The following is a 27,013-nucleotide window of genomic DNA, read 5'->3' as shown; positions in this document are numbered from 1 at the left end:
CTTGGCGCCATCTTGGAAGTATGCTAACATCTCTGATTTTAGCATGCTAACCCTAGCATGCTACCATTTTATTCTAGCTTTTTAGCTAATTTTGTACTTTTTTTTAACCGAAAAATCATGGTTTTTGATACTTGGCGCCATCTTGGAAGTATGCTAACATCTCTTATTTTAGCATGCTAACCCTAGCATGCTAACATTTTATTCTAGCTTATTAGCTAATTTTGTACTTTTTTTTTTAACCGAAAAACCATGGTTTTCGATACTTAGCGCCATCTTGGACGTATGCTAACATCTCTTATTTTAGCATGCTAACCCTAGCATGCTAGCATTTTATTCTAGCTTTTTAGCTAATTTTGTACTTTTTTTTAAAACCGAAAAATCATGGTTTTCGATACTAGGCGCCATCTTGGAAGTATGCTAACGTCGCTTATTTTAGCATGCTAACCCTAGCATGCTAACATTTTATTCTAGCTTTTTAGCTAATTTTGTACTTTTTTTTAACCGAAAAATCATGGTTTTTGATACTTGGCGCCATCTTGGAAGTATGCTAACGTCTCTTATTTTTGGCATGCTAACCCTAGCATGCTAGCATTTTATTCTAGCTTTTTAGCTAATTTTGTACTTTTTTTTTTAACCGAAAAACCATGGTTTTCGATACTTAGCGCCATCTTGGACGTATGCTAACATCTCTTATTTTAGCATGCTAACCCTAGCATGCTAGCATTTTATTCTAGCTTTTTAGCTAATTTTGTACTTTTTTTTAAAACCGAAAAATCATGGTTTTCGATACTAGGCGCCATCTTGGAAGTATGCTAACGTCGCTTATTTTAGCATGCTAACCCTAGCATGCTAACATTTTATTCTAGCTTTTTAGCTAATTTTGTCCTTTTTTTTAAACCGAAAAATCATGGTTTTCGATACTTGCCGCCATCTTGGAAGTATGCTAACGTCTCTTCTTTTAGCATGCTAACCCTAGTATGCTAGCATTTTAGTCTAGCTTTTTAGCTAATTTTGTACTTTTTTTTAACCGAAAAATCATGGTTTTTGATACTTGGCGCCATCTTGGAAGTATGCTAACGTCTCTTCTTTTAGCATGCTAACCCTAGCATGCTAGCATTTTATTCTAGCTTTTTAGCTAATTTTGTACTTTTTTTAAACCGAAAAATCATGGTTTTTGATACTTGGCACCATCTTGGAAGTATGCTAACATCTCTTATTTTAGCATGCTAACCCTAGCATGCTAGCATTTTATTCTAGCTTTTTAGCTAATTTTGTACTTTTTTTAAACAGAAAAATCATGGTTTTTGATACTTGGCGCCATCTTGGAAGTATGCTAACATCTCTTATTTTAGCATGCTAACCCTAGCATGCTAGCATTTTATTCTAGCTTTTTAGCTAATTTTGTACTTTTTTTTTAACCGAAAAATCATGGTTTTTGATACTTGGCGCCATCTTGGAAGTATGCTAACGTCTCTTCTTTTAGCATGCTAACCCTAGCATGCTAGCATTTTATTCTAGCTTTTTAGCTAATTGTGTACTTTTTTAAACCGAAAAATCATGGTTTTTGATACTTGGCACCATCTTGGAAGTATGCTAACATCTCCTATTTTAGCATGCTAACCCTAGCATGCTAGCATTTTATTCTAGCTTTTTAGCTAATTTTGTACTTTTTTTTAACCGAAAAATCATGGTTTTTGATACTTGGCGCCATCTTGGAAGTATGCTAACATCTCTTATTTTAGCATGCTAACCCTAGCATGCTAGCATTTTATTCTAGCTTTTTAGCTAATTTTGTACTTTTTTTTAACCGAAAAATCATGGTTTTTGATACTTGGCGCCATCTTGGAAGTATGCTAACTTCTCTTCTTTTAGCATGCTAACCCTAGCATGCTAACATTTTATTGTAGCTTTTTAGCTAATTTTGTACTTTTTTTTTTTAACCGAAAAATCTTGGTTTTTGATACTTGGCGCCATCTTGGAAGTATGCTAACGTCTCTTCTTTTAGCATGCTAACCCTAGCATGCTAACATTTTATTCTAGCTTTTTAGCTAATTTTGTACTTTTTTTTTTAACCGAAAAATCTTGGTTTTTGATACTTGGCGCCATCTTGGAAGTATGCTAACATCTCTTATTTTAGCATGCTAACCCTAGCATGCTAGCATTTTATTCTAGCATTTTAGCTAATTTTGTACTTTTTTTTAACCGAAAAATCATGGTTTTTGATACTTGGCGCCATCTTGGAAGTATGCTAACATCTCTTATTTTAGCATGCTAACCCTAGCATGCTAGCATTTTAGTCTAGCTTTTTAGCTAATTTTGTACTTTTTTTTAACCGAAAAATCATGGTTTTCGATACTTGCCGCCATCTTGGAAAAATGCTAACGTCTCTTCTTTTAGCATGCTAACCCTAGCATGCTAACATTTTATTCTAGCTTTTTAGCTTATTTTGTACTTTTTTTTAAACCGAAAAATCATGGTTTTTGATACTTGGCGCCATCTTGGAAGTATGCTAACATCTCTTATTTTAGCATGCTAACCCTAGCAGGCTAGCATTTTATTCTAGCTTTTTAGCTAATTTTGTACTTTTTTTTTAACCGAAAAATCATGGTTTTTGATACTTGGCGCCATCTTGGAAGTATGCTAACATCTCTTATTTTAGCATGCTAACCCTAGCATGCTAGCATTTTATTCTAGCTTTTTAGCTAATTTTGTACTTTTTTTAAACCGAAAAATCATGGTTTTTGATACTTGGCGCCATCTTGGAAGTATGCTAACGTCTCTTATTTTTGGCATGCTAACCCTAGCATGCTAGCATTTTATTCTAGCTTTTTAGCTAATTTTGTACTTTTTTTTAACCGAAAAATCATGGTTTTTGATACTTGGCACCATCTTGGAAGTATGCTAACATCTCTTATTTTAGCATGCTAACCCTAGCATGCTAGCATTTTATTCTAGCTTTTTAGCTAATTTTGTACTTTTTTTTTAACCGAAAAATCATGGTTTTTGATACTTGGCGCCATCTTGGAAGTATGCTAACATCTCTTATTTTAGCATGCTAACCCTAGCATGCTAGCATTTTATTCTAGCTTTTTAGCTAATTTTGTACTTTTTTTAAACCGAAAAATCATGGTTTTTGATACTTGGCGCCATCTTGGAAGTATGCTAACGTCTCTTATTTTTGGCATGCTAACCCTAGCATGCTAGCATTTTATTCTAGCTTTTTAGCTAATTTTGTACTTTTTTTTAACCGAAAAATCATGGTTTTTGATACTTGGCACCATCTTGGAAGTATGCTAACATCTCTTATTTTAGCATGCTAACCCTAACATGCTAGCATTTTATTCTAGCTTTTTAGCTAATTTTGTACTTTTTTTTAACCGAAAAATCATGGTTTTTGATACTTGGCGCCATCTTGGAAGTATGCTAACGTCTCTTATTTTTGGCATGCTAACCCTAGCATGCTAGCATTTTATTCTAGCTTTTTAGCTAATTTTGTACTTTTTTTTTAACCGAAAAATCTTGGTTTGTGATACTTGGCGCCATCTTGGAAGTATGCTAACATCTCTTATTTTAGCATGCTAACCCTAGCATGCTAGCATTTTATTCTAGCTTTTTAGCTAATTTTGTACTTTTTTTTTAACCGAAAAATCATGGTTTTCGATACTTGCCGCCATCTTGGAAGTATGCTAACATCTCTTCTTTTAGCATGCTAACCCTAGAATGCTAACATTTTATTCTAGCTTTTTAGCTAATTTTGTACTTTTTTTTTAACCGAAAAATCTTGGTTTTTGATACTTGCTGCCATCTTGGAAGTATGCTAACATCTCTTCTTTTAGCATGCTAACCCTAGCATGCTAGCATTTTATTCTAGCTTTTTAGCTAATTTTGTACTTTTTTTTAACCGAAAAATCATGGTTTTTGATACTTGGCACCATCTTGGAAGTATGCTAACATCTCTTATTTTAGCATGCTAACCCTAGCATGCTAGCATTTTATTCTAGCTTTTTAGCTAATTTTGTACTTTTTTTTAACCGAAAAATCATGGTTTTTGATACTTGGCACCATCTTGGAAGTATGCTAACATCTCTTATTTTAGCATGCTAACCCTAGCATGCTAGCATTTTAGTCTAGCTTTTTAGCTAATTTTGTACTTTTTTTTAACCGAAAAATCTTGGTTTTTGATACTTGGCGCCATCTTGGAAGTATGCTAACGTCTCTTCTTTTAGCATGCTAACCCTAGCATGCTAACATTTTATTCTAGCTTTTTAGCTAATTTTGTACTTTTTTTTTTAACCGAAAAATCATGGTTTTCGATACTTGGCGCCATCTTGGAAGTATGCTAACGTCTCTTATTTTAGCATGCTAACCCTAGCATGCTAACATTTTATTCTAGCTTTTTAACTAATTTTGTACTTTTTTTTTAACCGAAAAATCTTGGTTTTTGATACTTGGCGCCATCTTGGAAGTATGCTAACATCTCTTATTTTAGCATGCTAACCCTAGCATGCTAACATTTTATTCTAGCTTTTTAACTAATTTTGTACTTTTTTTTTAACGGAAAAATCTTGGTTTTTGATACTTGGCGCCATCTTGGAAGTATGCTAACGTCTCTTATTTTTGGCATGCTAACCCTAGCATGCTAGCATTTTATTCTAGCTTTTTAGCTAATTTTGTACTTTTTTTTTAACCGAAAAATCTTCTTTTTTGATACTTGGCGCCATCTTGGAAGTATGCTAACATCTCTTATTTTAGCATGCTAACCCTAGCATGCTAGCATTTTATTCTAGCTTTTTAGCTAATTTTGTACTTTTTTTAAACCGAAAAATCATGGTTTTTGATACTTGGCGCCATCTTGGAAGTATGCTAACATCTCTTATTTTAGCATGCTAACCCTAGCATGCTAACATTTTATTCTAGCTTTTTAGCTAATTTTGTACTTTTTTTTTTAACCGAAAAATCATGGTTTTCGATACTTGGCGCCATCTTGGAAGTATGCTAACATCTCTTATTTTAGCATGCTAACCCTAGCATGCTAACATTTTATTCTAGCTTTTTAGCTAATTTTGTACTTTTTTTTTTAACCGAAAAATCTTGGTTTTTGATACTTGGCGCCATCTTGGAAGTATGCTAACATCTCTTATTTTAGCATGCTAACCCTAGCATGCTAGCATTTTATTCTAGCTTTTTAGCTAATTTTGTACTTTTTTTTAACCGGAAAATCATGGTTTTTGATACTTGGCGCCATCTTGGAAGTATGCTAAAATCTCTTATTTTAGCATGCTAACCCTAGCATGCTAGCATTTTATTCTAGCTTTTTAGCTAATTTTGTACTTTTTTTTAACCGAAAAATCATGGTTTTCGATACTTGCCGCCATCTTGGAAGTATGCTAACATCTCTTCTTTTAGCATGCTAACATTTTATTCTAGCTTTTTAGCTAATTTTGTACTTTTTTTTAACCGAAAAATCATGGTTTTTGATACTTGGCGCCATCTTGGAAGTATGCTAACGTCTCTTCTTTTAGCATGCTAACCCTAGCATGCTAGCATTTTATTCTAGCTTTTTAGCTAATTTTGCACTTTTTTAAAACGAAATATCATGGTTTTTGATACTTGGCACCATCTTGGAAGTATGCTAACATCTCTTATTTTAGCATGCTAACCCTAGCATGCTAGCATTTTATTCTAGCTTTTTAGCTAATTTTGTACTTTTTTCAACCGAAAAATCATGGTTTTTGATACTTGGCACCATCTTGGAAGTATGCTAACATCTCTTATTTTAGCATGCTAACCCTAGCATGCTAGCATTTTATTCTAGCTTTTTAGCTAATTTTGTACTTTTTTTTAACCGAAAAATCATGGTTTTTGATACTTGGCGCCATCTTGGAAGTATGCTAACATCTCTTATTTTAGCATGCTAACCCTAGCATGCTAGCATTTTAGTCTAGCTTTTTAGCTAATTTTGTACTTTTTTTTAACCGAAAAATCATGGTTTTCGATACTTGCCGCCATCTTGGAAGTATGCTAACATCTCTTCTTTTAGCATGCTAACCCTAGCATGCTAACATTTTATTCTAGCTTTTTAGCTTATTTTGTACTTTTTTTTTTTAACCGAAAAATCTTGGTTTTTGATACTTGGCGCCATCTTGGAAGTATGCTAACATCTCTTATTTTAGCATGCTAACCCTAGCATGCTAGCATTTTATTCTAGCTTTTTAGCTAATTTTGTACTTTTTTTTAACCGAAAAATCATGGTTTTTGATACTTGGCGCCATCTTGGAAGAATGCTAACGTCTCTTATTTTTGGCATGCTAACCCTAGCATGCTAACATTTTATTCTAGCTTTTTAGCTAATTTTGTACTATTTTTAAACCGAAAAATCATGGTTTTTGATACTTGGCGCCATCTTGGAAGTATGCTAACATCTCTTATTTTAGCATGCTAACCCTAGCATGCTAACATTTTATTCTAGCTTTTTAGCTAATTTTGTACTTTTTTTTTTTAACCGAAAAATCATGGTTTTTGATACTTGGCGCCATCTTGGAAGTATGCTAACATCTCTTATTGTAGCATGCTAACCCTAGCATGCTAGCATTTTATTCTAGCTTTTTAGCTAATTTTGTACTTTTTTTTTTAACCGAAAAATCATGGTTTTTGATACTTGGCGCCATCTTGGAAGTATGCTAACGTCTTTTATTTTAGCATGCTAACCCTAGCATGCTAGCATTTTTTTCTAGCTTTTTAGCTAATTTTGTACTTTTTTTTAACCGAAAAATCTTGGTTTTTGATACTTGGCGCCATCTTGGAAGTATGCTAACATCTCTTATTTTAGCATGCTAACCCTAGCATGCTAACATTTTATTCTAGCTTTTTAGCTAATTTTGTACTTTTTTTTTTAACCGAAAAATCATGGTTTTCGATACTAGGTGCCATCTTGGAAGTATGCTAACGTCTCTTATTTTAGCATGCTAACCCTAGCATGCTAACATTTTATTCTAGCTTTTTAGCTAATTTTGTACTTTTTTTTTTTAACCGAAAAATCATGGTTTTCGATACTTGGCGCCATCTTGGAAGTATGCTAACATCTCTTATTTTAGCATGCTAACCCTAGCATGCTAACATTTTATTCTAGCTTTTTAGCTAATTTTGTACTTTTTTTTTTAACCGAAAAATCATGGTTTTCGATACTTGGCGCCATCTTGGAAGTATGCTAACATCTCTTATTTTAGCATGCTAACCCTAGCATGCTAACATTTTATTCTAGCTTTTTAGCTAATTTTGTACTTTTTTTTTTAACCGAAAAATCCTGGTTTTCGATACTTGGCGCCATCTTGGAAGTATGCTAACATCTCTTATTTTAGCATGCTAACCCTAGCATGCTAGCATTTTATTCTAGCTTTTTAGCTAATTTTGTACTTTTTTTTTAACCGAAAAATCATGGTTTTCTATACTTGCCGCCATCTTCGAAGAATGCTAACATCTCTTATTTTAGCATGCTAACCCTAGCATGCTAGCATTTTATTCTAGCTTTTTAGCTAATTTTGTACTTTTTTTTTTAACCGAAAAATCATGGTTTTCGATACTTGCCGCCATCTTGGAAGTATGCTAACATCTCTTATTTTAGCATGCTAACCCTAGCATGCTAGCATTTTATTCTAGCTTTTTAGCTAATTTTGTACTTTTTTTTTTAACCGAAAAATCATGGTTTTCGATACTTGGCGCCATCTTGGAAGAATGCTAACGTCTCTTATTTTAGCATGCTAACCCTAGCATGCTAGCATTTTATTCTAGCTTTTTAGCTAATTTTGTACTTTTTTTTAACCGAAAAATCATGGTTTTTGATACTTGGCGCCATCTTGGAAGTATGCTAACATCTCTTATTTTAGCATGCTAACCCTAGCATGCTAGCATTTTATTCTAGCTTTTTAGCTAATTTTGTACTTTTTTTTAACCGAAAAATCATGGTTTTTGATACTTGGCACCATCTTGGAAGTATGCTAACATCTCTTATTTTAGCATGCTAACCCTAGCATGTTAGCATTTTATTCTAGCTTTTTAGCTAATTTTGTACTTTTTTTTAACCGAAAAATCTTGGTTTTTGATACTTGGCGCCATCTTGGAAGTATGCTAACGTCTCTTCTTTTAGCATGCTAACCGTAGCATGCTAACATTTTATTCTAGCTTTTTAGCTAATTTTGTACTTTTTTTTTTAACCGAAAAATCATGGTTTTCGATACTAGGCGCCATCTTGGAAGTATGCTAACGTCTCTTATTTTAGCATGCTAACCCTAGCATGCTAACATTTTATTCTAGCTTTTTAGCTAATTTTGTACTTTTTTTTTTTAACCGAAAAATCATGGTTTTCGATACTTGGCGCCATCTTGGAAGTATGCTAACATCTCTTATTTTAGCATGCTAACCCTAGCATGCTAACATTTTATTCTAGCTTTTTAGCTAATTTTGTACTTTTTTTTTTAACCGAAAAATCATGGTTTTCGATACTTGGCGCCATCTTGGAAGTATGCTAACATCTCTTATTTTAGCATGCTAACCCTAGCATGCTAACATTTTATTCTAGCTTTTTAGCTAATTTTGTACTTTTTTTTTTAACCGAAAAATCCTGGTTTTCGATACTTGGCGCCATCTTGGAAGTATGCTAACATCTCTTATTTTAGCATGCTAACCCTAGCATGCTAGCATTTTATTCTAGCTTTTTAGCTAATTTTGTACTTTTTTTTTAACCGAAAAATCATGGTTTTCTATACTTGCCGCCATCTTCGAAGAATGCTAACATCTCTTATTTTAGCATGCTAACCCTAGCATGCTAGCATTTTATTCTAGCTTTTTAGCTAATTTTGTACTTTTTTTTTTAACCGAAAAATCATGGTTTTCGATACTTGCCGCCATCTTGGAAGTATGCTAACATCTCTTATTTTAGCATGCTAACCCTAGCATGCTAGCATTTTATTCTAGCTTTTTAGCTAATTTTGTACTTTTTTTTTTAACCGAAAAATCATGGTTTTCGATACTTGGCGCCATCTTGGAAGAATGCTAACGTCTCTTATTTTAGCATGCTAACCCTAGCATGCTAGCATTTTATTCTAGCTTTTTAGCTAATTTTGTACTTTTTTTTAACCGAAAAATCATGGTTTTTGATACTTGGCGCCATCTTGGAAGTATGCTAACATCTCTTATTTTAGCATGCTAACCCTAGCATGCTAGCATTTTATTCTAGCTTTTTAGCTAATTTTGTACTTTTTTTTAACCGAAAAATCATGGTTTTTGATACTTGGCACCATCTTGGAAGTATGCTAACATCTCTTATTTTAGCATGCTAACCCTAGCATGTTAGCATTTTATTCTAGCTTTTTAGCTAATTTTGTACTTTTTTTTAACCGAAAAATCTTGGTTTTTGATACTTGGCGCCATCTTGGAAGTATGCTAACGTCTCTTCTTTTAGCATGCTAACCGTAGCATGCTAACATTTTATTCTAGCTTTTTAGCTAATTTTGTACTTTTTTTTTTAACCGAAAAATCATGGTTTTCGATACTAGGCGCCATCTTGGAAGTATGCTAACGTCTCTTATTTTAGCATGCTAACCTTAGCATGCTAACATTTTATTCTAGCTTTTTAGCTAATTTTGTACTTTTTTTTTTAAACGGAAAAATCATGGTTTTCGATACTTAGCACCATCTTGCTAACGTCTCTTACTTTAGCATGCTAACCCTAGCATGCTAATGTTTTATGCTACATTTTCTAGCTTATTTTGTATACTTAACCCTAAAAATCTCTCATATTAGCATGCTGGCATTACCATGCTAAGGGTTTATGCTAGCTGTTTTTTCAATTCGGTACGTTTACACCTAAAAATAGTGCATTTTATTATTATATGATTTATTTATTGTTATTATTATTATTATTAATTATTATCCAATACATGAACTGCTTCCTTTATGTTGTTGTATGATGTCTCAACAAGTACAACTGAATATAATATATTATATAGATGATAGTTTGATTATTACAACTGTAAGTCTTTCTACACACACGCACACACACACACACACACACACACACACACACACACACACACACACACACACACACACACACACACACACGCACGCACACACACTTCTCCAACACACTGACCTTGATCAATGCCACTTTGATGTCTCACCATATTCATACGTCTATGAATATTTATGAAAATATGATTGAGGAGAATTATCTCACAGCGGATTTCATTTTCTTGCCTTTTTGCCACGCACGTCTTCTTACGCGCCGTAAATAACGTCCATTTCCACGCTCCCGAGTAGCATTTTTCTGAAAGAATGATTGTTTTGGCGCAACAAACACGGAGGAACACAAAGATCCGACACGCCCGACTTTTGAAAGCGAATCTATTTGTCATTTTACGGCGGCGCTATAGTAGTGGACAAATAAAATGACCTCATTGCAGGAAGCAAATGTCGGAGAAATACGGTAAATATGTTTGCAATTAAATTAAATCAACACTTTTTGTGACTTTCAGGGAACGTTTTCATCTTACTGACCTGCAATATCCTGCAGAAAAAGCAGTTTTGCCACCAAACTTTAGTTGACTAATTATTTGTACGTTCAAAACAAGTCCACTGATTGTAATATTATTTCAACTTGAATGCAATTTCAATTATATTCTATTCAAAACACCCAGTGAAGTTGTCACGTTGTGTAAATGCTCAATAAAAAGAGAATACAACAAATCTTTTTCAACTTATATTCAATTGAATAGACTGCAAAGACAAGATATTTCATGTTCACACTGAGAAACTTTCTTATTTTTGCAAATAATCATGAACTTAGAATGTAATGGCAGCAACACATGTCAAGAAAGGCATTTTTACCAGTGTGTTACATGGCCTTTCCTTTTAACAACCCTCAGTAAAGGTTTGGGAAGTGAGGAGACACATTTTTGAAGTGGAATTATTTCCCATTCTTGCTTGATGTACAGCTTAAGTTGTTCAACAGTCTCCCTTCTCATATTTTAGCCTTCACACATTTTCAATGTCTGGACTACAGGCAGGCCAGTCTAGTACCAGCACTCTTTTACTACGAAGCCACGTTGTTGTAACACCTGGCTTGGCTTTGTCTTGCTGAAATAAGCAGGGGCGTCCATGATAACGTTGCTTGGATGGCAATATATGTCGCTCCATAACCTGTCCTGCTTCCTGTCCTACTTCCTGTCCTACTTCCTGTCCTGCTGTCCTCAGCACAATACAAGTGCTCCAATAAGACGTTGACAAAATAATCACTGCTCTCTTCTTCTTTGTCAGTCTTCACCTTGTCTCTGTTCTCCCGCGGTTGAGGTCATAAATTCCCACCCTTTGTCTTCACTTTGAAGTATTTTCTTCCCCTGGTGGAAAGCACGGTTTTGATATTTCCATCCTGATATTTCGCTTCTCAACATTTCCCAACATGGCCATCTCCCGACATCAGGAGGAGTCCAGGCGGGTGGCATAATAAATAGCTGGAGTATTATCCCAGCCCCCGACCGCATTAGTCATAGCAGCAGCACATTTGTTTTGCTAAAGTCATATATTTATACGGGAGATGATATATTACCCTGTTGGCTACGACCAGGTTTTTCCCTTCAATATAATTTTGTGAAATTTGTCTTTGTACTTGTAGGACAGGATAGAGTAGACTTGATGTATCCCACAATGGTGTGCGTACAGTGCACATACAAGAAGTCTACAAGGAAATACGGTTTAAAAAAAAAAACTAGAGGGAAACATTAAAAGAACACCAAAGACATTAGAAGAGCGAAGAGCTGATGCATTCAGCGGCGCCATTTCTACACACAGCTACAAAAGTAGGGATGTCCGATAATGGCTTTTTGCCGATATCCGATATGCCGATATTGTCCAACTCTTTAATTACCGATACCGATATCAACCGATATATACAGTCGTGGGATTAACACATTATTATGCCTAATTTGGACAACCAGGTATGGTGAAGATAAGGTACTTTTTAAAAAAATGAATCAAATAAAATAAGATAAATAAATTTAAAAAAATGTCTTGAATAAAAAAGAAAATAAAACAATATAAAAACAGTTACATAGAAACTAGTAATTAATGAACATTTGTAAAATTAACTGTTAAAGGTTAGTACTATTAGTGGAGCAGCAGCACGCACAATCATGTGTGCTTACGGACTGTATCCCTTGCAGACTGTATTGATATATATTGTTAATATTAATAACTGTATCCCTTGCAGACTGTATTGATATATATTGTTAATATTAATAACTGTATCCCTTGCAGACTGTATTGATATATATTAATATTAATAACTGTATCCCTTGCAGACTGTATTGATATATATTGTTAATATTAATAACTGTATCCCTTGCAGACTGTATTGATATATATTAATATTAATAACTGTATCCCTTGCAGACTGTATTGATATATATTGTTAATATTAATAACTGTATCCCTTGCAGACTGTATTGATATATATTGTTAATATTAATAACTGTATCCCTTGCAGACTGTATTGATATATATTAATATTAATAACTGTATCCCTTGCAGACTGTATTGATATATATTGTTAATATTAATAACTGTATCCCTTGCAGACTGTATTGATATATATTAATATGAATAACTGTATCCCTTGCAGACTGTATTGATATGTATTGTTAATATTAATAACTGTATCCCTTGCAGACTGTATTGATATATATTAATATTAATAACTGTATCCCTTGCAGACTGTATTGATATATATTGTTAATATTAATAACTGTATCCCTTGCAGACTGTATTGATATATATTGTTAATATTAATAACTGTATCCCTTGCAGACTGTATTGATATATATTAATATTAATAACTGTATCCCTTGCAGACTGTATTGATATATATTGTTAATATTAATAACTGTATCCCTTGCAGACTGTATTGATATATATTGTTAATATTAATAACTGTATCCCTTGCAGACTGTATTGATATATATTAATATTAATAACTGTATCCCTTGCAGACTGTATTGATATATATTGTTAATATTAATAACTGTATCCCTTGCAGACTGTATTGATATATATTGTTAATATTAATAACTGTATCCCTTGCAGACTGTATTGATATATATTGTCAATATTAATAACTGTATCCCTTGCAGACTGTATTGATATATATTGATATATAATGTAGGAAGCAGAATATTAATAACAGAAAGAAACAAGCCTTTTGTGTGAATGAGTGTAAATGGGGGAGGGAGGTTTTTTGGGTTGGTGCACTAATTGTAAGTGTATCTTGTGTTTTTTATGTGGATTTAATTTAAAAAAAAACAAAAAAAAAAAAACGATACTGATAATAAAAAAAAACGATACCGATAATTTCCGATATTACATTTTAACGCATTTATCGGCCGATAATATCGGCAGACCGGTATTATCGGACATCTCTATACAAAAGTAAAACACACACACACAAAAAATCACCAAAAATGATTCCCGGGCGCGGGCACCGCTGCTGCTCACTGCTCCCCTCACCTCCCAGGGGGTGAACAAGGGTGATGGGTCAAATGCAGAGAATCATTTCACCACACCCAGTGTGTGTGTGTGTGTGTGACTATCATTGCTACTTTCACTTTAAACAACACAATTTCACGGCCAGAGACGGGATCAGACCCAACAAAGCAACCAGGAGAGCCGACTACATCCTAGGCTGCCCACCAGCTCTCGGCCATATAACATATCCAATTGACCAATTGGACACTTCAGTTGTTGGCTTTTTTCTCTCATGTTTCTTCTTTTTTTTTCTTTTTTTTACATTTTTTAGCCACATAATTGACAGGAACAGTCAAACATGACAACTGCTTTTATTTTATTTTTCCATCCCCAACAAGCAACAACAACAACAAAAAAATCCTAATAATAATAACAATCATAATAGGTAAATAAATGAAGGGTGAAAACACCACATTAAAACCACAGCCCTCCTGGAGAGAGATACAACCATACTTGCCAACACTCCCCAATTTCAGAGCCCCTCCCGAAAATCTCCCGGGGCAACCATTCTCCGGAAATTCTCCCGATTTTCACCCGAACAGCAATATTGAGGGTGTGCCGTGATGTCACCGCCTTTAGCGTCCTCTACAACCTGTCGACGCGTCCGCTTTTCCTCCATACACACAGCGTGCCGACCCAGTCGCATAATATATGCGGCTTCTGCATACACACGAAATCGACTGCAAGGCATACTTGGTCAACAGCCATACAGGTCACACTGAGGGTGGATGTACACTACCGTTCAAAAGTTTGGGGTCGCCCAAACAATTTAGTGGAATAGCCTTCATTTCTAAGAACAAGAATAGACTGTGGAGTTTCAGATGAAAGTTCTCTTTTTCTGGCCATTTTGAGCGTTGAATTGACCCCACAAATGTGATGCTCCAGAAACTCAATCTGCTCAAAGGAAGGTCAGTTTTGTAGCTAAAGTGTTTTCAGATGTGTGAACATGATTGCACAAGGGTTTTCTAATCATCAATTAGCCTTCTGAGCCAATGAGCAAACACATTGTACCATTAGAACACTGGAGTGATAGTTGCTGGAAATGGGCCTCTATACACCTATGTAGATATTGCACCAAAAAGCAGACATTTGCAGCTAGAATAGTCATTTACCACATTAGCAATGTATAGAGTGTACTTCTTTCAAGTTAAGACTAGTTTAAAGTTATCTTCATTGAAAAGTACAGTGCTTTTCCTTCAAAAATAAGGACATTTACATGTGACCCCAAACTTTTGAACGGTAGTGTATAAACAACTTTAACACTGTTACAAATATGTGCCACACTGTGAACCCACACCAAACAAGAATGACAAACACATTTCGGGAGAACATCCGCACCGTAACACAAGATAAACACAACAGAACAAATACCCAGAATCCCTTGCAGCCCTAACTCTTCCGGGCTACAATATACACCCCCGCTACCACCAACCCCCCCCCCCCCCCCCCACACACACACACCTCAACACCCTCCCGATCTTTCGAATTCGAAGGTCTCAAGGTTGGCAAGTATGTATACAACAAGCATCAAAAGGCTCATCAACAACCCACATTTCAATTGTTTCACACTCATGTTTCTTCTAAACGACCTGACGCTAATCCATCCTTTTTTTCCCCAAATGAGAATCGATAAGACTTAGACTTTGTCATGATCCGTGGTCCGGATCATGTTTTGTGTTTTCTGTTTGTTTTGGACTCCTAAAGTTCCTGTTTGTGCACCCTCCTGAGTTTGTTACCATGGCTACTTATGATTTTTCACCTGCCTCTGTTGTTCAAGACGCTCACCTGTTGCTCATCAAGAGACATTATTTAAGCCTGCCTTTGCCAGTCAGTCGGTCTGGCTTCTGTGTTTGCTTCATGCTCGCGTCACCCAAGTTCTGCTTGTCCCCTTGCCTAGGCTAAGTTTAGTTCCAGTGCGATTGGCACCTTCAGGGCCGGCCCGTGGCATAGGCCATATAGGCAAATGCTAAGGGCGCCGTCCATCAGGGGGCGCCACGCCAGTGCCACAAATGTTGGAGAAAAAAAAAAAAAAAGAAAAAAGTTGGTACTATTATTTCTAAATACAAAAAATAATCCCACGTTAATTAAAATGCAAAATAAAGCCTATTTAATAGAAATATTATTTGTTACAACATACACCCTCCCCCCGCACGGTGTGCCCCCTCCCTTCCCGTATCATGACTCTTTTTGGACGTCACCACATCAAAAAAATCAACACAAGATGTCAAAACGGCCAAAACTGTCAGGTGCCCAGGGAAGAAAAAAGAGAAAAGAAGAGGAGAAACGAGAAAAAGACAGAGGTAGCAGGGAGGTAACGTTAGCCTACATGAAATTATTTGTCTGTTACAGAATGTGATAGTAACCTGGCTTTTTAGCATTAAGCTAATGCCACATGATTCGGCAATTGCTAATCAAGAAATAGCTAGTTCTGTTTTAACGTCGGGTTAATATTGTGGAGGGGGCTAAATTGTTATGGAAAATAATAATGTAACGTTAGGTAATTACAGTACTCCCACCTTACATTCCTCAGGGACATTTGTATCAGATCTTTTAAGCAGGTGTTTTTTGTTTACATTGTTATTGCCTTCTGGTTAGCTAATGTTTGCCCTGCAGGTAATAGTCACTTTCCCACCCCTTTTTATATTAGGTATAGTTGTAAGCCTAGTTGTTAAAGTGCACATCATTAATGTTAATTAAGCAATATCACATGAGAGGGAATGCTGTTTTTTGATTTGAGCACTGCTGTGATTCGGTTAAAGATAACCGGGGGGGGGGGGGGGGGGCACCTAAAATCTTGCCTAGGGCGCCAGATTGATTAGGGCCACGCCTGGGCACCTTGTTCCGTCGGTTGGTTTTCTGTTTTTGTACCTCTTTGAGGGTTTTTTTGAGAATTAAATGATGTTCCTATGGGTTGCACACCACATATTAATAGTTGATATTTAAAGTGTTTACACGGACTAGTCTGGGTATGAAAGATATCAGCCAGCCTGAGTTTGTGCTGGTAAAAACAAATCTGGTTGTAGTGAAATGAATGAGGTCAATAACCGCGTCAAACACAATCTGCTTTCCTTTTGCTTACTTGGAAATGGTTTTGGACTCCGATCACGGGAATAACACCGTTGACGATGTTGGTTGACCGGAAGGTTAACTGCTAAAACGTTGGGCTAATGTCTGGTACTTTGAGACCGCTGATCCCTCCACCCCAAACATTTGGAATAAAGGATGGTGTCTTCAAAATATGACTTTTTCAAGTCCAGTTAGCAGAATATTTATTTTGTGTAAAAACCGTCAGATGAAAGATTGTTAAAGTGAAAGTACCACTGATAGTCACACACACACACACACTAGGTGTGGTGGAATTATTCTCTGCGTTCGACCCATCCCCTTGTTCACCCCCTGGGAGGTGAGGGGAGCAGTGAGCAGCACTCGGGAATCATTTTGGTGATTTAACCCCCAATTCTTAGAACGCATTAAAGCCTTCTACAGAAAGCTAGGAGTATCCAACGATGATTTCAAATTAGAAATGGTCACAGCTGATGAGGTGTTTAAAAAATTGAGCGCGCTCCACCCTAACAAGGCCACCGGCCTTGACAATATCCCCTCCAGATTCCTCAGGGACTCTGCCTCCATCATTGCCCCGATCATCACGCACATAATAAACCTATCAATTACACAAGGCCAAGTACCAAAAGATTTTAAGATAGCAAGAGTAACTCCCCTCTTTAAAAAAGGAAGCAAATTGGAACCTGGCAACTACCGACCTGTTTCTATTCTCAGTTCCGTTTCGAAAGTAATGGAGAAAATAGTGTATGAACAGGTCGATAGTTACCTCGCCACTAATAAACTCATGTACAAATTCCAATCCGGCTTCAGAACTAACCACTCCACTGACACATGCCTTCTCTATCTGAGCGACCACATCAAACATGAGGTGGACGCGGGCAAATACTGCGGCATGGTCATGCTGGACCTTCAGAAGGCCTTTGACACCGTTAACCACGCTATACTGTTGGATAAGCTCAGAGCAATCGGATTTAACAAAACCTCATAAAGCTGGATGCAATCTTACTTGGAGGGGAGGGAGCAGGTGGTAGAGGTGAACGGCACTGTGTCCCCCCCCCCCCCCCCCCCTCTCGGTGAGCTGTGGAGTCCCCCAAGGCAGTATATTGGGACCTTTACTGTTCCTAATATACATAAACGACATGTCATCGGCATGCGACTGTGAATTGTTTTTGTTTGCGGATGACTCTGCCCTCTCCGACAAGGACAAGTCACAGGTGGAGAAAATCCTCAGTGCTGAGCTGTGTAGAACTTGCACCTGGCTCGCTGACAACAAGCTATCCATCCACTTGGGTAAAACTGAATCCATCCTGTTTGGGTCCCACATCAACCTTAAGAAAGTCAATGACTTCACCATAAAAGTAGGTGACATTGTTATCACCAGGAAAGATGAGGTCACCTACCTAGGTTCCATTCTAGAGGCTAACCTTTCCTGTGATAAAATGGCAACCAAGGTAATCAAAAAGGTTAACCAACTAACGAGATTTCTCTACAGAATTTCCTCTCTGGTCAACAAAAGCACCTTGAGGATTCTGGCGGGAACTCTCGTTCAACCCTTTTTCCATTACGCATGCACCTCCTGGTACCCTAGCACCTCCAAAACCCTCAAATCTAAACTCCAAACATCTCAGAACAAGCTAGTCAGGTTACTTCTAGACCTCCACCCCAGATCCCACCTCACTCCTACCCACTTCTCTAAAGTGGGCTGGCTCAAGGTGGAGGACAGAGTTAAACAACTTGCACTGAGCCTAGTCTATAAAATCCACTACACCTCCCTGATACCGAAGTACATGTCAAACTACTTCCTTAACGTAAATGACCGCCATAACCACAACACCAGGGGGAGCTCCACTAACCACGTTAAACCCAGATTCCGAACTAACAAAGGTCTTAACTCATTCTCTTTCTATGCCACATCAATGTGGAATGCGCTCCCAACAGGTATAAAAGAAAGGGCATCTCTATCCTCCTTCAAAACCGCAATAAAAGTTAACCTTCAGGCAGCTACAACCCTAAACTAACACCCTCCCCGGATTGCTAATAATCAAATGTAAACAATCAAATGCAGATACTTTTTCTTATGCCTTCTGATCTCTCTCTCTCTCTCTCTCTCTCTCTCTCTCTCTCTCTCTCTCTCTCTCTCTCTCTCTCTCTCTCTCTCTCTCTCTCTCTCTCTCTCTCTCTCTCTCTCTATGTCCACTACTTGATGTCCATATCCTCCCCCGCCCCTCCACACCCCTGATTGTAAATAATGTAAATAATTCAATGTGATTATCTTGTGTGATGACTGTATTATGATGATAGTATATATGATAGTATATATCTGTATCATGAATCAATTTAAGTGGACCCTGACTTAAACAAGTTGAAAAACTTATTCGGGTGTTACCATTTAGTGGTCAATTGTACGGAATATGTACTTCACTGTGCAACCTACTAATAAAAGTCTCAATCAATCAATCAATCAATTCTAACCCTTGATGCTGAGTGCCAAGCAGGGAGGTAATGGCTCCCATTTTTATAGTCTTTCGTATGACTCGGCCGGGGTTTGAACTCACAACCTACCCATCTCAGGGCGGACACGCTAACCACAGGGCGGACACGCTAACCACAGGGCCACCGAGTGGTTAGCGACCCGGCAGGGGCCACTTAGGGCCAAGTGGTCGGTCCAGTTAGACCTTAGGGAAAGTGCTGTAATTGTAAACCTTCGGACTAAAGTAGAGGCGGCTCCCTAAGCATTAGTTACTGTACCTGAGTGAGTGAGTGAGCGTCCACGCTGTGGGAACAAAAGACGGGAGAAGAATGGCAGAGGTGGAATGCTCCTGCCTCCCGCTAGCTAATTGATGACTTTGGCGGTTAAAGGAGACGGCGGTATAAGTCACCCTCTAAGGAATAAAACGGCCTTTTTTCTCACCCGGGCTGAAGGTAGAATTGACTGTGCTTAGGTCCCTGAACTCGGCAAGTTAGCATTCCAATTGATGCTAACGCCAAAGTACATCGTCATACGGATCACTTTTTGTATCAAACAGTGATATTTGCTTGATTCATCTTCCGTATCGATAGGGTAGGATAGGAATTTATTGTCATTGCACAAGTACAACGAAACTTTGTTTTCAGCACAAACCCGTTCAAGATGAGACAAACAGTGTACGGGGTTACAAAACAGGACCGCTGACGGGTCGCCACAAGGCGCCCCGTAAAAGACGGGGAAAAAGGTAAAACGCTGGGGAAGAAGATGAGTAAAAAAATACAATCTAGACTGGGCTCCTAAGGGGGCCTAGTCTGGAGTGGGGGAAAACCTCCATGCAATGCACACATAGACATGTTACATTTAATCACAACAATCTCGCAACAGAGGGGCGGGGAGCTGGGACCCTGGAGGTCGACTGCTGCTTGCCCGTATGTGGGCTCTGTACGTGATGTCGTTGTGGCTTGTACAGCCCTTTGAGACACTTGTGATTTAGGGCTATATAAATAAACATTGATTGATTGATTGATAAAGCGCTGCCAGCCGTCCATCACCCCGAAAGGGATTCAAGCTGTGGTGAAGGCGTGGGGGCTGGGGGTGTGTGGTTATGCCCATTGTTTAGGGCGTGTTGATGTATTGTCCATAGGCCTGGGGCCGTTCTGCATGCAAGCAAAAGTTCGACTCCAGGTGTCGTTGAGGAGGGAGGTAGGTCAAAAGCGTCCATCATTGAGGAGTACTCGGGGGGGGGGGGGGGGGGCGGGGGGGTGTTTTCAGAACAGCCTGCTCCTGTTGTTGCATCAAGGCCATTCGAGGGAGTCAAATCGTAGATTAGGATTTAGTTTTTCCGCGAGCAGACATTACAATGGCTCGTCTGTTCTATTCCATGCCGGCCCTCATATCCAATTTTTCCCTTTCAACCAGCTTTTCCATGATGTGATCCATCTTGCGATTCAGTTCAGAGATCGCCCCAGACTGTGATCCCACAGCCCGGCCCAATCCTTCCATTGCGACGAACAGCCTTTGGGCTCCCTGAGTGGCTGCCATCATCTTACGAATTTGACGATACACCAGAGCAATGCCCAGCCCAATCAGCAGGTAGATGTCTTCCGCGTCCAGAATGGAAAGGACTGAGAGGCACATGATTCTCCATTTATCCCAGGAATCTCTCAGCAATGGTTCCATCAGGGCAGCCTGGCTCCCCAGAACCTCTTTTTCTCGTCGAAAAGATTTTGTCAATTGCGTCGAGAGTCCAGCTGATCATATCCATGTCTGATGTTTAGATTTGGAGGACAGGGAAGGAACGCTTTTATTAGCTTTGGGCGAACACAAGCCAGGTAGCATCGACATCTTTGTCTCAAGCTAACAGGACTGATCCTCACTTTTTGTCTCCCGCAGTTTAACTTTGTGGGCAAACTTCTGGGACCACGTGGGAACTCGCTAAAGAGGCTGCAGGAGGACACGCTCACAAAGATGTCCATTCTAGGCAAAGGCTCCATGAGAGACAAAGAAAAGGTAAATCTTTTTAAGTTAAATCCCAATGTTTGTATGCAGCGTCCACATCTTTCATAGCCCTGTGCTACGACTTGTACTCACAGCTACGGGATTTTGCTTGTCCCATTCTATTGTTGTTGTATCGCTTCTGTGTTGTTGGTATCATTGTTTACGTTGGCGGGCCGTGCGCTTCCCATCTAGGCCTTCAGTGGTGTCCTACTTAGTCCAACTTCAATAAATACCTCTCAAAATATCATAATTGATGTCACGGCTGGTAAAATACGATACTGGGCATTGAATCAACTCAATTAGTCACTCGTGTACAAAAAGAGCTATTTTTGGGCGCGTTTAAAAATCAATAAACCCGCACTGTCGAAACGAAAATAATTGTAAAAAACATTAAATGTGAAAAAATACATTTGAACTCCCAATACCACTTGTAGTTGATAGATTTGAGTAGAAGTGGCAGGCAAACCGTTACATCTGCCGCCCAATCGACGTTTTGCTCCGCTACTAAAAGTGAGTGCCGCTGATTTCTCCGCTGGCCGGGTATGGCTCCGGTGCCACTTTCTGCTTTCTGGAGAGGGCACTCCACCCTTTTCCGGGCGAGATCCATTTTCTACCGCTTGTCCCTTTTGGGGTCGCGGGGGGTGCTGGAGCCTATCTCAGCTGCATTCGGGCGGAAGGCGGGGTACACCCTGGACAAGTCGCCACCTCATCGCAGGGCCAACACAGATAGACAGACAACATTCACACTCACATTCACACACTAGGGACCATTTAGTGTTGCCAATCAATCCATTTTTATAGTAGAACTCACAAAGACACATTATTCCAGGCATTTGTAGACATTTTGCATGTTTGGTTTAGAAAATATGTTTGAATATTTGTTTTATTGCTTTTTTCACATAATCTCAGGATTCTAAGAACATTACTGTCATATTGAGTAAAACACTAGTTTTTGTATTCACGAACCTGACAAAATTTCATGTTTTTTTTAGTAAAACTCCCAAAGATACATTATTTCAGGCATTATTAGCCATTTTGCATGTTTGGTTTAAATAACTTTCATATTGAGTATGACAGTTATACTGTCATATTGAGTAAAAAAACTATTTTTTGTCATTGCAAACCTTAAAAAAGAAAATATTTCTAGTAAAACTCCCAAAGATACATTATTTCAGGCATTATTAGCCATTTTGCATGTTTGGTTTAAATAACTTTCATATTGAGTATGACAGTTATACTGTCATATTGAGTAAAAAAAACTATTTTTTGTCATTGCAAACCTTAAAAAAGAAAATATTTCTAGTAAAACTCACAGAGATACATTATTTCAGGCATTATTAGCCATTTTGCATGTTTGGTTTAAATAACTGTCATTGAGTATGACAGTTATACTGTCATATTGAGTAAAAAAAAATATTTTTTGTCATTGCAAACCTTACAAAAGAAAATGTTTCTAGTAAAACTCACAAAGACACATTATTCCAGCATTTGTAGACGATTTGCATGTTGGGTTTAAAAAATATGTTTGAATAGTTTAATGCTTTTTTCACATTATCTCAGGATTCTAAGAACATTACTGTCATGTTGAGTAAAACACTCATTTTTATATTCGCACACCTTACAAAATCTCATGTTTTTTTTTAGTAAAACTCCCAAAGACACATTATTTCAGGCATTATTAGCCATTTTGCATGTTTGGTTTAAATAACTGTCATATTGAGTATGACAGTTATACTGTCATATTGAGTAAAAAAAAACTGTTTTTTGTCATTGCAAACCTTACAAAAGAAAATGTTTCTAGTAAAACTGACAAAGACACATTATTTCAGGCATTTGTAGACATTTTGCATGTTCTGTTTCAAAAATATGTTTGAATATTTGTTTTATTGCTTTTTTCACATAATCTCAGGATTCTAAGAACATTACTGTCATATTGAGTAAAACACTCATTTTTGTATTCACAAACCTAAAAAATTTCATGGTTTTTTTTAGTAAAACTCCCAAAGATACATTATTTCAGGCATTATTAGCCATTTTGCATGTTTGGTTTGAATAACTTTCATATTGAGTATGACAGTTATAATGTCATATTAAGTAAAAAAAAAACAATTTTTTGTCATTGCAAACCTTAAAAAAGAAAATATTTCTAGTAAAACTCCCAAAGATACATTATTTCAGGCATTATTAGCCATTTTGCATGTTTGGTTTAAATAACTGTCATATTGAGTATGGCAGTTATACTGTCATATTGAGTAAAAAAAAATATTTTTTGTCATTGCAAACCTTACAAAAGAAAATGTTTCTAGTAAAACTCACAAAGACACATTATTTCAGGCATTTGTAGACGATTTGCATGTTGGGTTTAAGAGTTATGTTTGAATAGTTTAATGCTTTTTTCACATTATGTCAGGATTCCAAGAACATTACTGTCATGTTGAGTAAAACACTCATTTTTGTATTCACAAACCTGACAAAATATCAAGTTTTTTTTAGTAAAACTCACAAATATACATTATTTCAGGCATTATTAGCCATTTTGCATGTTTGGTTTAAATAACTGTCATATTGAGTATGACAGTTATACTGTCATATTGAGTAAAACACTAATTTTTATATTCACAAAGCAGACAAAATATCATGTTTTTTTAGTAAAACTCACAAAGACAAATTATTTCAGGCATTATTAGCTATTTTGCATGTTTGGTTTAAATCAGTGGTCCCCAACCTTTTTGTAGCTGCGGACCGGTCAACGGTGGGGGGTGGGGGGTGTATTTAAAAAAAAAAAAAAAAAAGTTTTTTGTTGTTGTTTTTTTTACATAAATAAATACAATCATGTGTGCTTATGGACTGTATCCCTGCAGGCTGTATTGATCTATATTGATATAGAATGTATATATTGTGTTTTTTATGTTGATTTCATAAAAAAAAAAAATAATAATAATGTTTTTTTTTTATTCTTGTGCGGCCCGGTACCAATCGGTGGTTGGGGACCACTGGTTTAAATAACTGTCATATTGAGTATGACAGTTATACTGTCATATTGAGTAAAAAAAAAACATTTTTTGTCATTGCAAACCTTACAAAAGAAAATGTTTCTAGTAAAACTCACAAAGACACATTATTTCAGGCATTTGTAGACATTTTGCATGTTGGGTTTAAGAGTTATGTTTGAATAGTTTAATGCTTTTTTGACATTATCTCAGGATTCTAAGAACATTACTGTCATGTTGAGTAAAACACTAATTTTTGTATTCACACACCTGACAAAATATCATGTTTTTTTAGTAAAACTCCCAAAGATACATTATTTCAGGCATTATTAGCCATTTTGCATGTTTGGTTTAAATAACTGTCATATTGAGTATGACAGTTATACTGTCATATTGAGTAAAAAAAACATTTTTTGTCATTGCAAACCTTACAAAAGAAAATATTTCTAATAAAACTCACAAAGACACATTATTTCAGGCATTATTAGCCATTTTGCATGTTTGGTTTAAATAACTGTCATATTGAGTATGACAGTTATACTGTCATATTGAGTAAAAACAACTATTTTTTGTCATTGCAAACCTTACAAAAGAAAATGTTTCTAGTAAAACTCACAAAGATACATTATTTCAGGCATTATTAGCCATTTCGCATGTTTGGTTTAAATAACTGTCATATTGAGTATGACAGTTATACTGTCATATTGAGTAAAAACAACTATTTTTTTGTCATTGCAAACCTTACAAAAGAAAATGTTTCTAGTAAAACTCACAAAGACACATTATTTCAGGCATTTGTAGACGATTTGCATGTTGGGTTTAAAAAATATGTTTGAATAGTTGAATGCTTTTTTCACATAATCTCAGGGTTCTAAGAACATTACTGTCATGTTGAGTAAAACACTCATTTTTGTATTCACAAACCTGACAAAATCTTATGTTTTTTTTAGTAAAACTCCCAAAGATACATTATTTCAGGCATTATTAGCCATTTTGCATGTTTGGTTTGAATAACTGTCATATTGAGTATGACAGTTATACTGTCATATTGAGTAAAAAAACTACTTTTTGTCATTGCAAACCTTAAAAAATAAAATATTTCTAGTAAAACTCACAAAGATACATTATTTCAGGCATTATTAGCCATTTTGCATGTTTGGTTTAAATAACTTTCATATTGAGTATGACAGTTATACTGTCATATTAAGTAAAAAAACAATTTTTTGTCATTGCAAACCTTAAAAAATAAAATATTTCTAGTAAAACTCACAAAGATACATTATTTCAGGCATTATTAGCCATTTTGCATGTTTGGTTTAAATAACTTTCATATTGAGTATGACAGTTATACTGTCATATTGAGTAAAAAAACTATTTTTTGTCATTGCAAACCTTAAAAAAGAAAATATTTCTAGTAAAACTCACAGAGGTACATTATTTCAGGCATTATTAGCCATTTTGCATGTTTGGTTTAAATAACTGTCATTGAGTATGACAGTTATACTGTCATATTGAGTAAAAAACAATATTTTTTGTCATTGCAAACCTTACAAAAGAAAATGTTTCTAGTAAAACTCACAAAGACACATTATTCCAGGCATTTGTAGACGATTTGCATGTTGGGTTTAAAAAATATGTTTGAATAGTTTAATGCTTTTTTCACATTATCTCAGGATTCCAAGAACATTACTGTCATGTTGAGTAAAACACTCATTTTTATATTCGCACACCTTACAAAATCTCATGTTTTTTTTTAGTAAAACTCCCAAAGACACATTATTTCAGGCATTATTAGCCATTTTGCATGTTTGGTTTAAATAACTGTCATATTGAGTATGACAGTTATACTGTCATATTGAGTAAAAAAAAACATCTTTTTGTCATTGCAAACCTTACAAAAGAAAATGTTTCTAGTAAAACTCACAAAGACACATTATTTCAGGCATTTGTAGACGATTTGCATGTTGGGTTTAAGAGTTATGTTTGAATAGTTTAATGCTTTTTTCACATTATCTCAGGATTCTAAGAACATTACTGTCATGTTGAGTAAAACACTCATTTTTGTATTCACAAATCTGACAAAATCTCATGTTTTTTTTAGTAAAACTCCCAAAGATACATTATTTCAGGCATAATTAGCCATTTTGCATGTTTGGTTTAAATAACTTTCATATTGAGTATGACAGTTATACTGTCATATTGAATAAAAAAAACTATTTTTTGTCATTGCAAACCTTACAAAAGAAAATGTTTCTAGTAAAACTCACAAAGACACATTATTCCAGGCATTTGTAGACGATTTGCATGTTGGGTTTGAGAGTTATGTTTGAATAGTTTAATGCTTTTTTCACATTATCTCAGGGTTCTAAGAACATTACTGTCATATTGAGTAAAACACTCATTTTTATATTCACAAACCTGACAAAATATCACGTTTTTTTTTAGTAAAACTCACAAAGATACATTATTTCAGGCATTATTAGCCATTTTGCATGTTTGGTTTAAATAACTGTCATATTGAGTATGACAGTTATACTGTCATATTGAGTAAAACACAAATTTTTATATTCACAAACCTGACCAAAATATCATGTTTTTTTTAGTAAAACTCACAAAGACACATTATTTCAGGCATTATTAGCCATTTTGCATGTTTGGTTTAAATCAGTGGTCCCCAACCTTTTTGTAGCTGCAGACCGGTCAATGGTGGGGGGGGGGGGGTGTCTTTAAAAAAAAATTAAAAAAATGTTTGTTTTTTTTGTTTTTTTTTACATAAATAAATACAATCATGTGTGCTTATGGACTGTATCCCTGCAGGCTGTATTGATCTATATTGATATATAATGTATATATTGTGTTTTTTATGTTGATTTCTATAAAAAAAAAAAAAAAAAAAAATGTTTTTTTTAAATTCTTGTGCGGC

At 36.1% G+C, this 27,013-nt stretch overlaps 1 protein-coding gene across 2 annotated transcripts in view; it reads left to right on the top strand.

Annotated features, from left to right (window-relative positions):
• The window catches only part of LOC133635910 (KH domain-containing, RNA-binding, signal transduction-associated protein 3-like), a 340,548-nt gene that overhangs the window by 145,320 nt on the left and 168,215 nt on the right, over positions 1–27,013 (top strand). For both annotated transcript variants that reach the window (XM_062029365.1, XM_062029366.1), the window contains exon 4: positions 20,996–21,112. In XM_062029365.1, coding sequence (XP_061885349.1) covers positions 20,996–21,112 — 117 coding nt within the window. The remainder of the gene's footprint in view (positions 1–20,995; positions 21,113–27,013) is intronic.

Source organism: Entelurus aequoreus, linkage group LG20 (genome assembly GCF_033978785.1).
Source record: "Entelurus aequoreus isolate RoL-2023_Sb linkage group LG20, RoL_Eaeq_v1.1, whole genome shotgun sequence".
NCBI classification, from domain to species: domain Eukaryota; kingdom Metazoa; phylum Chordata; class Actinopteri; order Syngnathiformes; family Syngnathidae; genus Entelurus; species Entelurus aequoreus.
The sequence above is the reverse complement of the archived record's forward strand: the minus strand, read 5'-3'. Positions and strand labels throughout refer to the sequence as shown.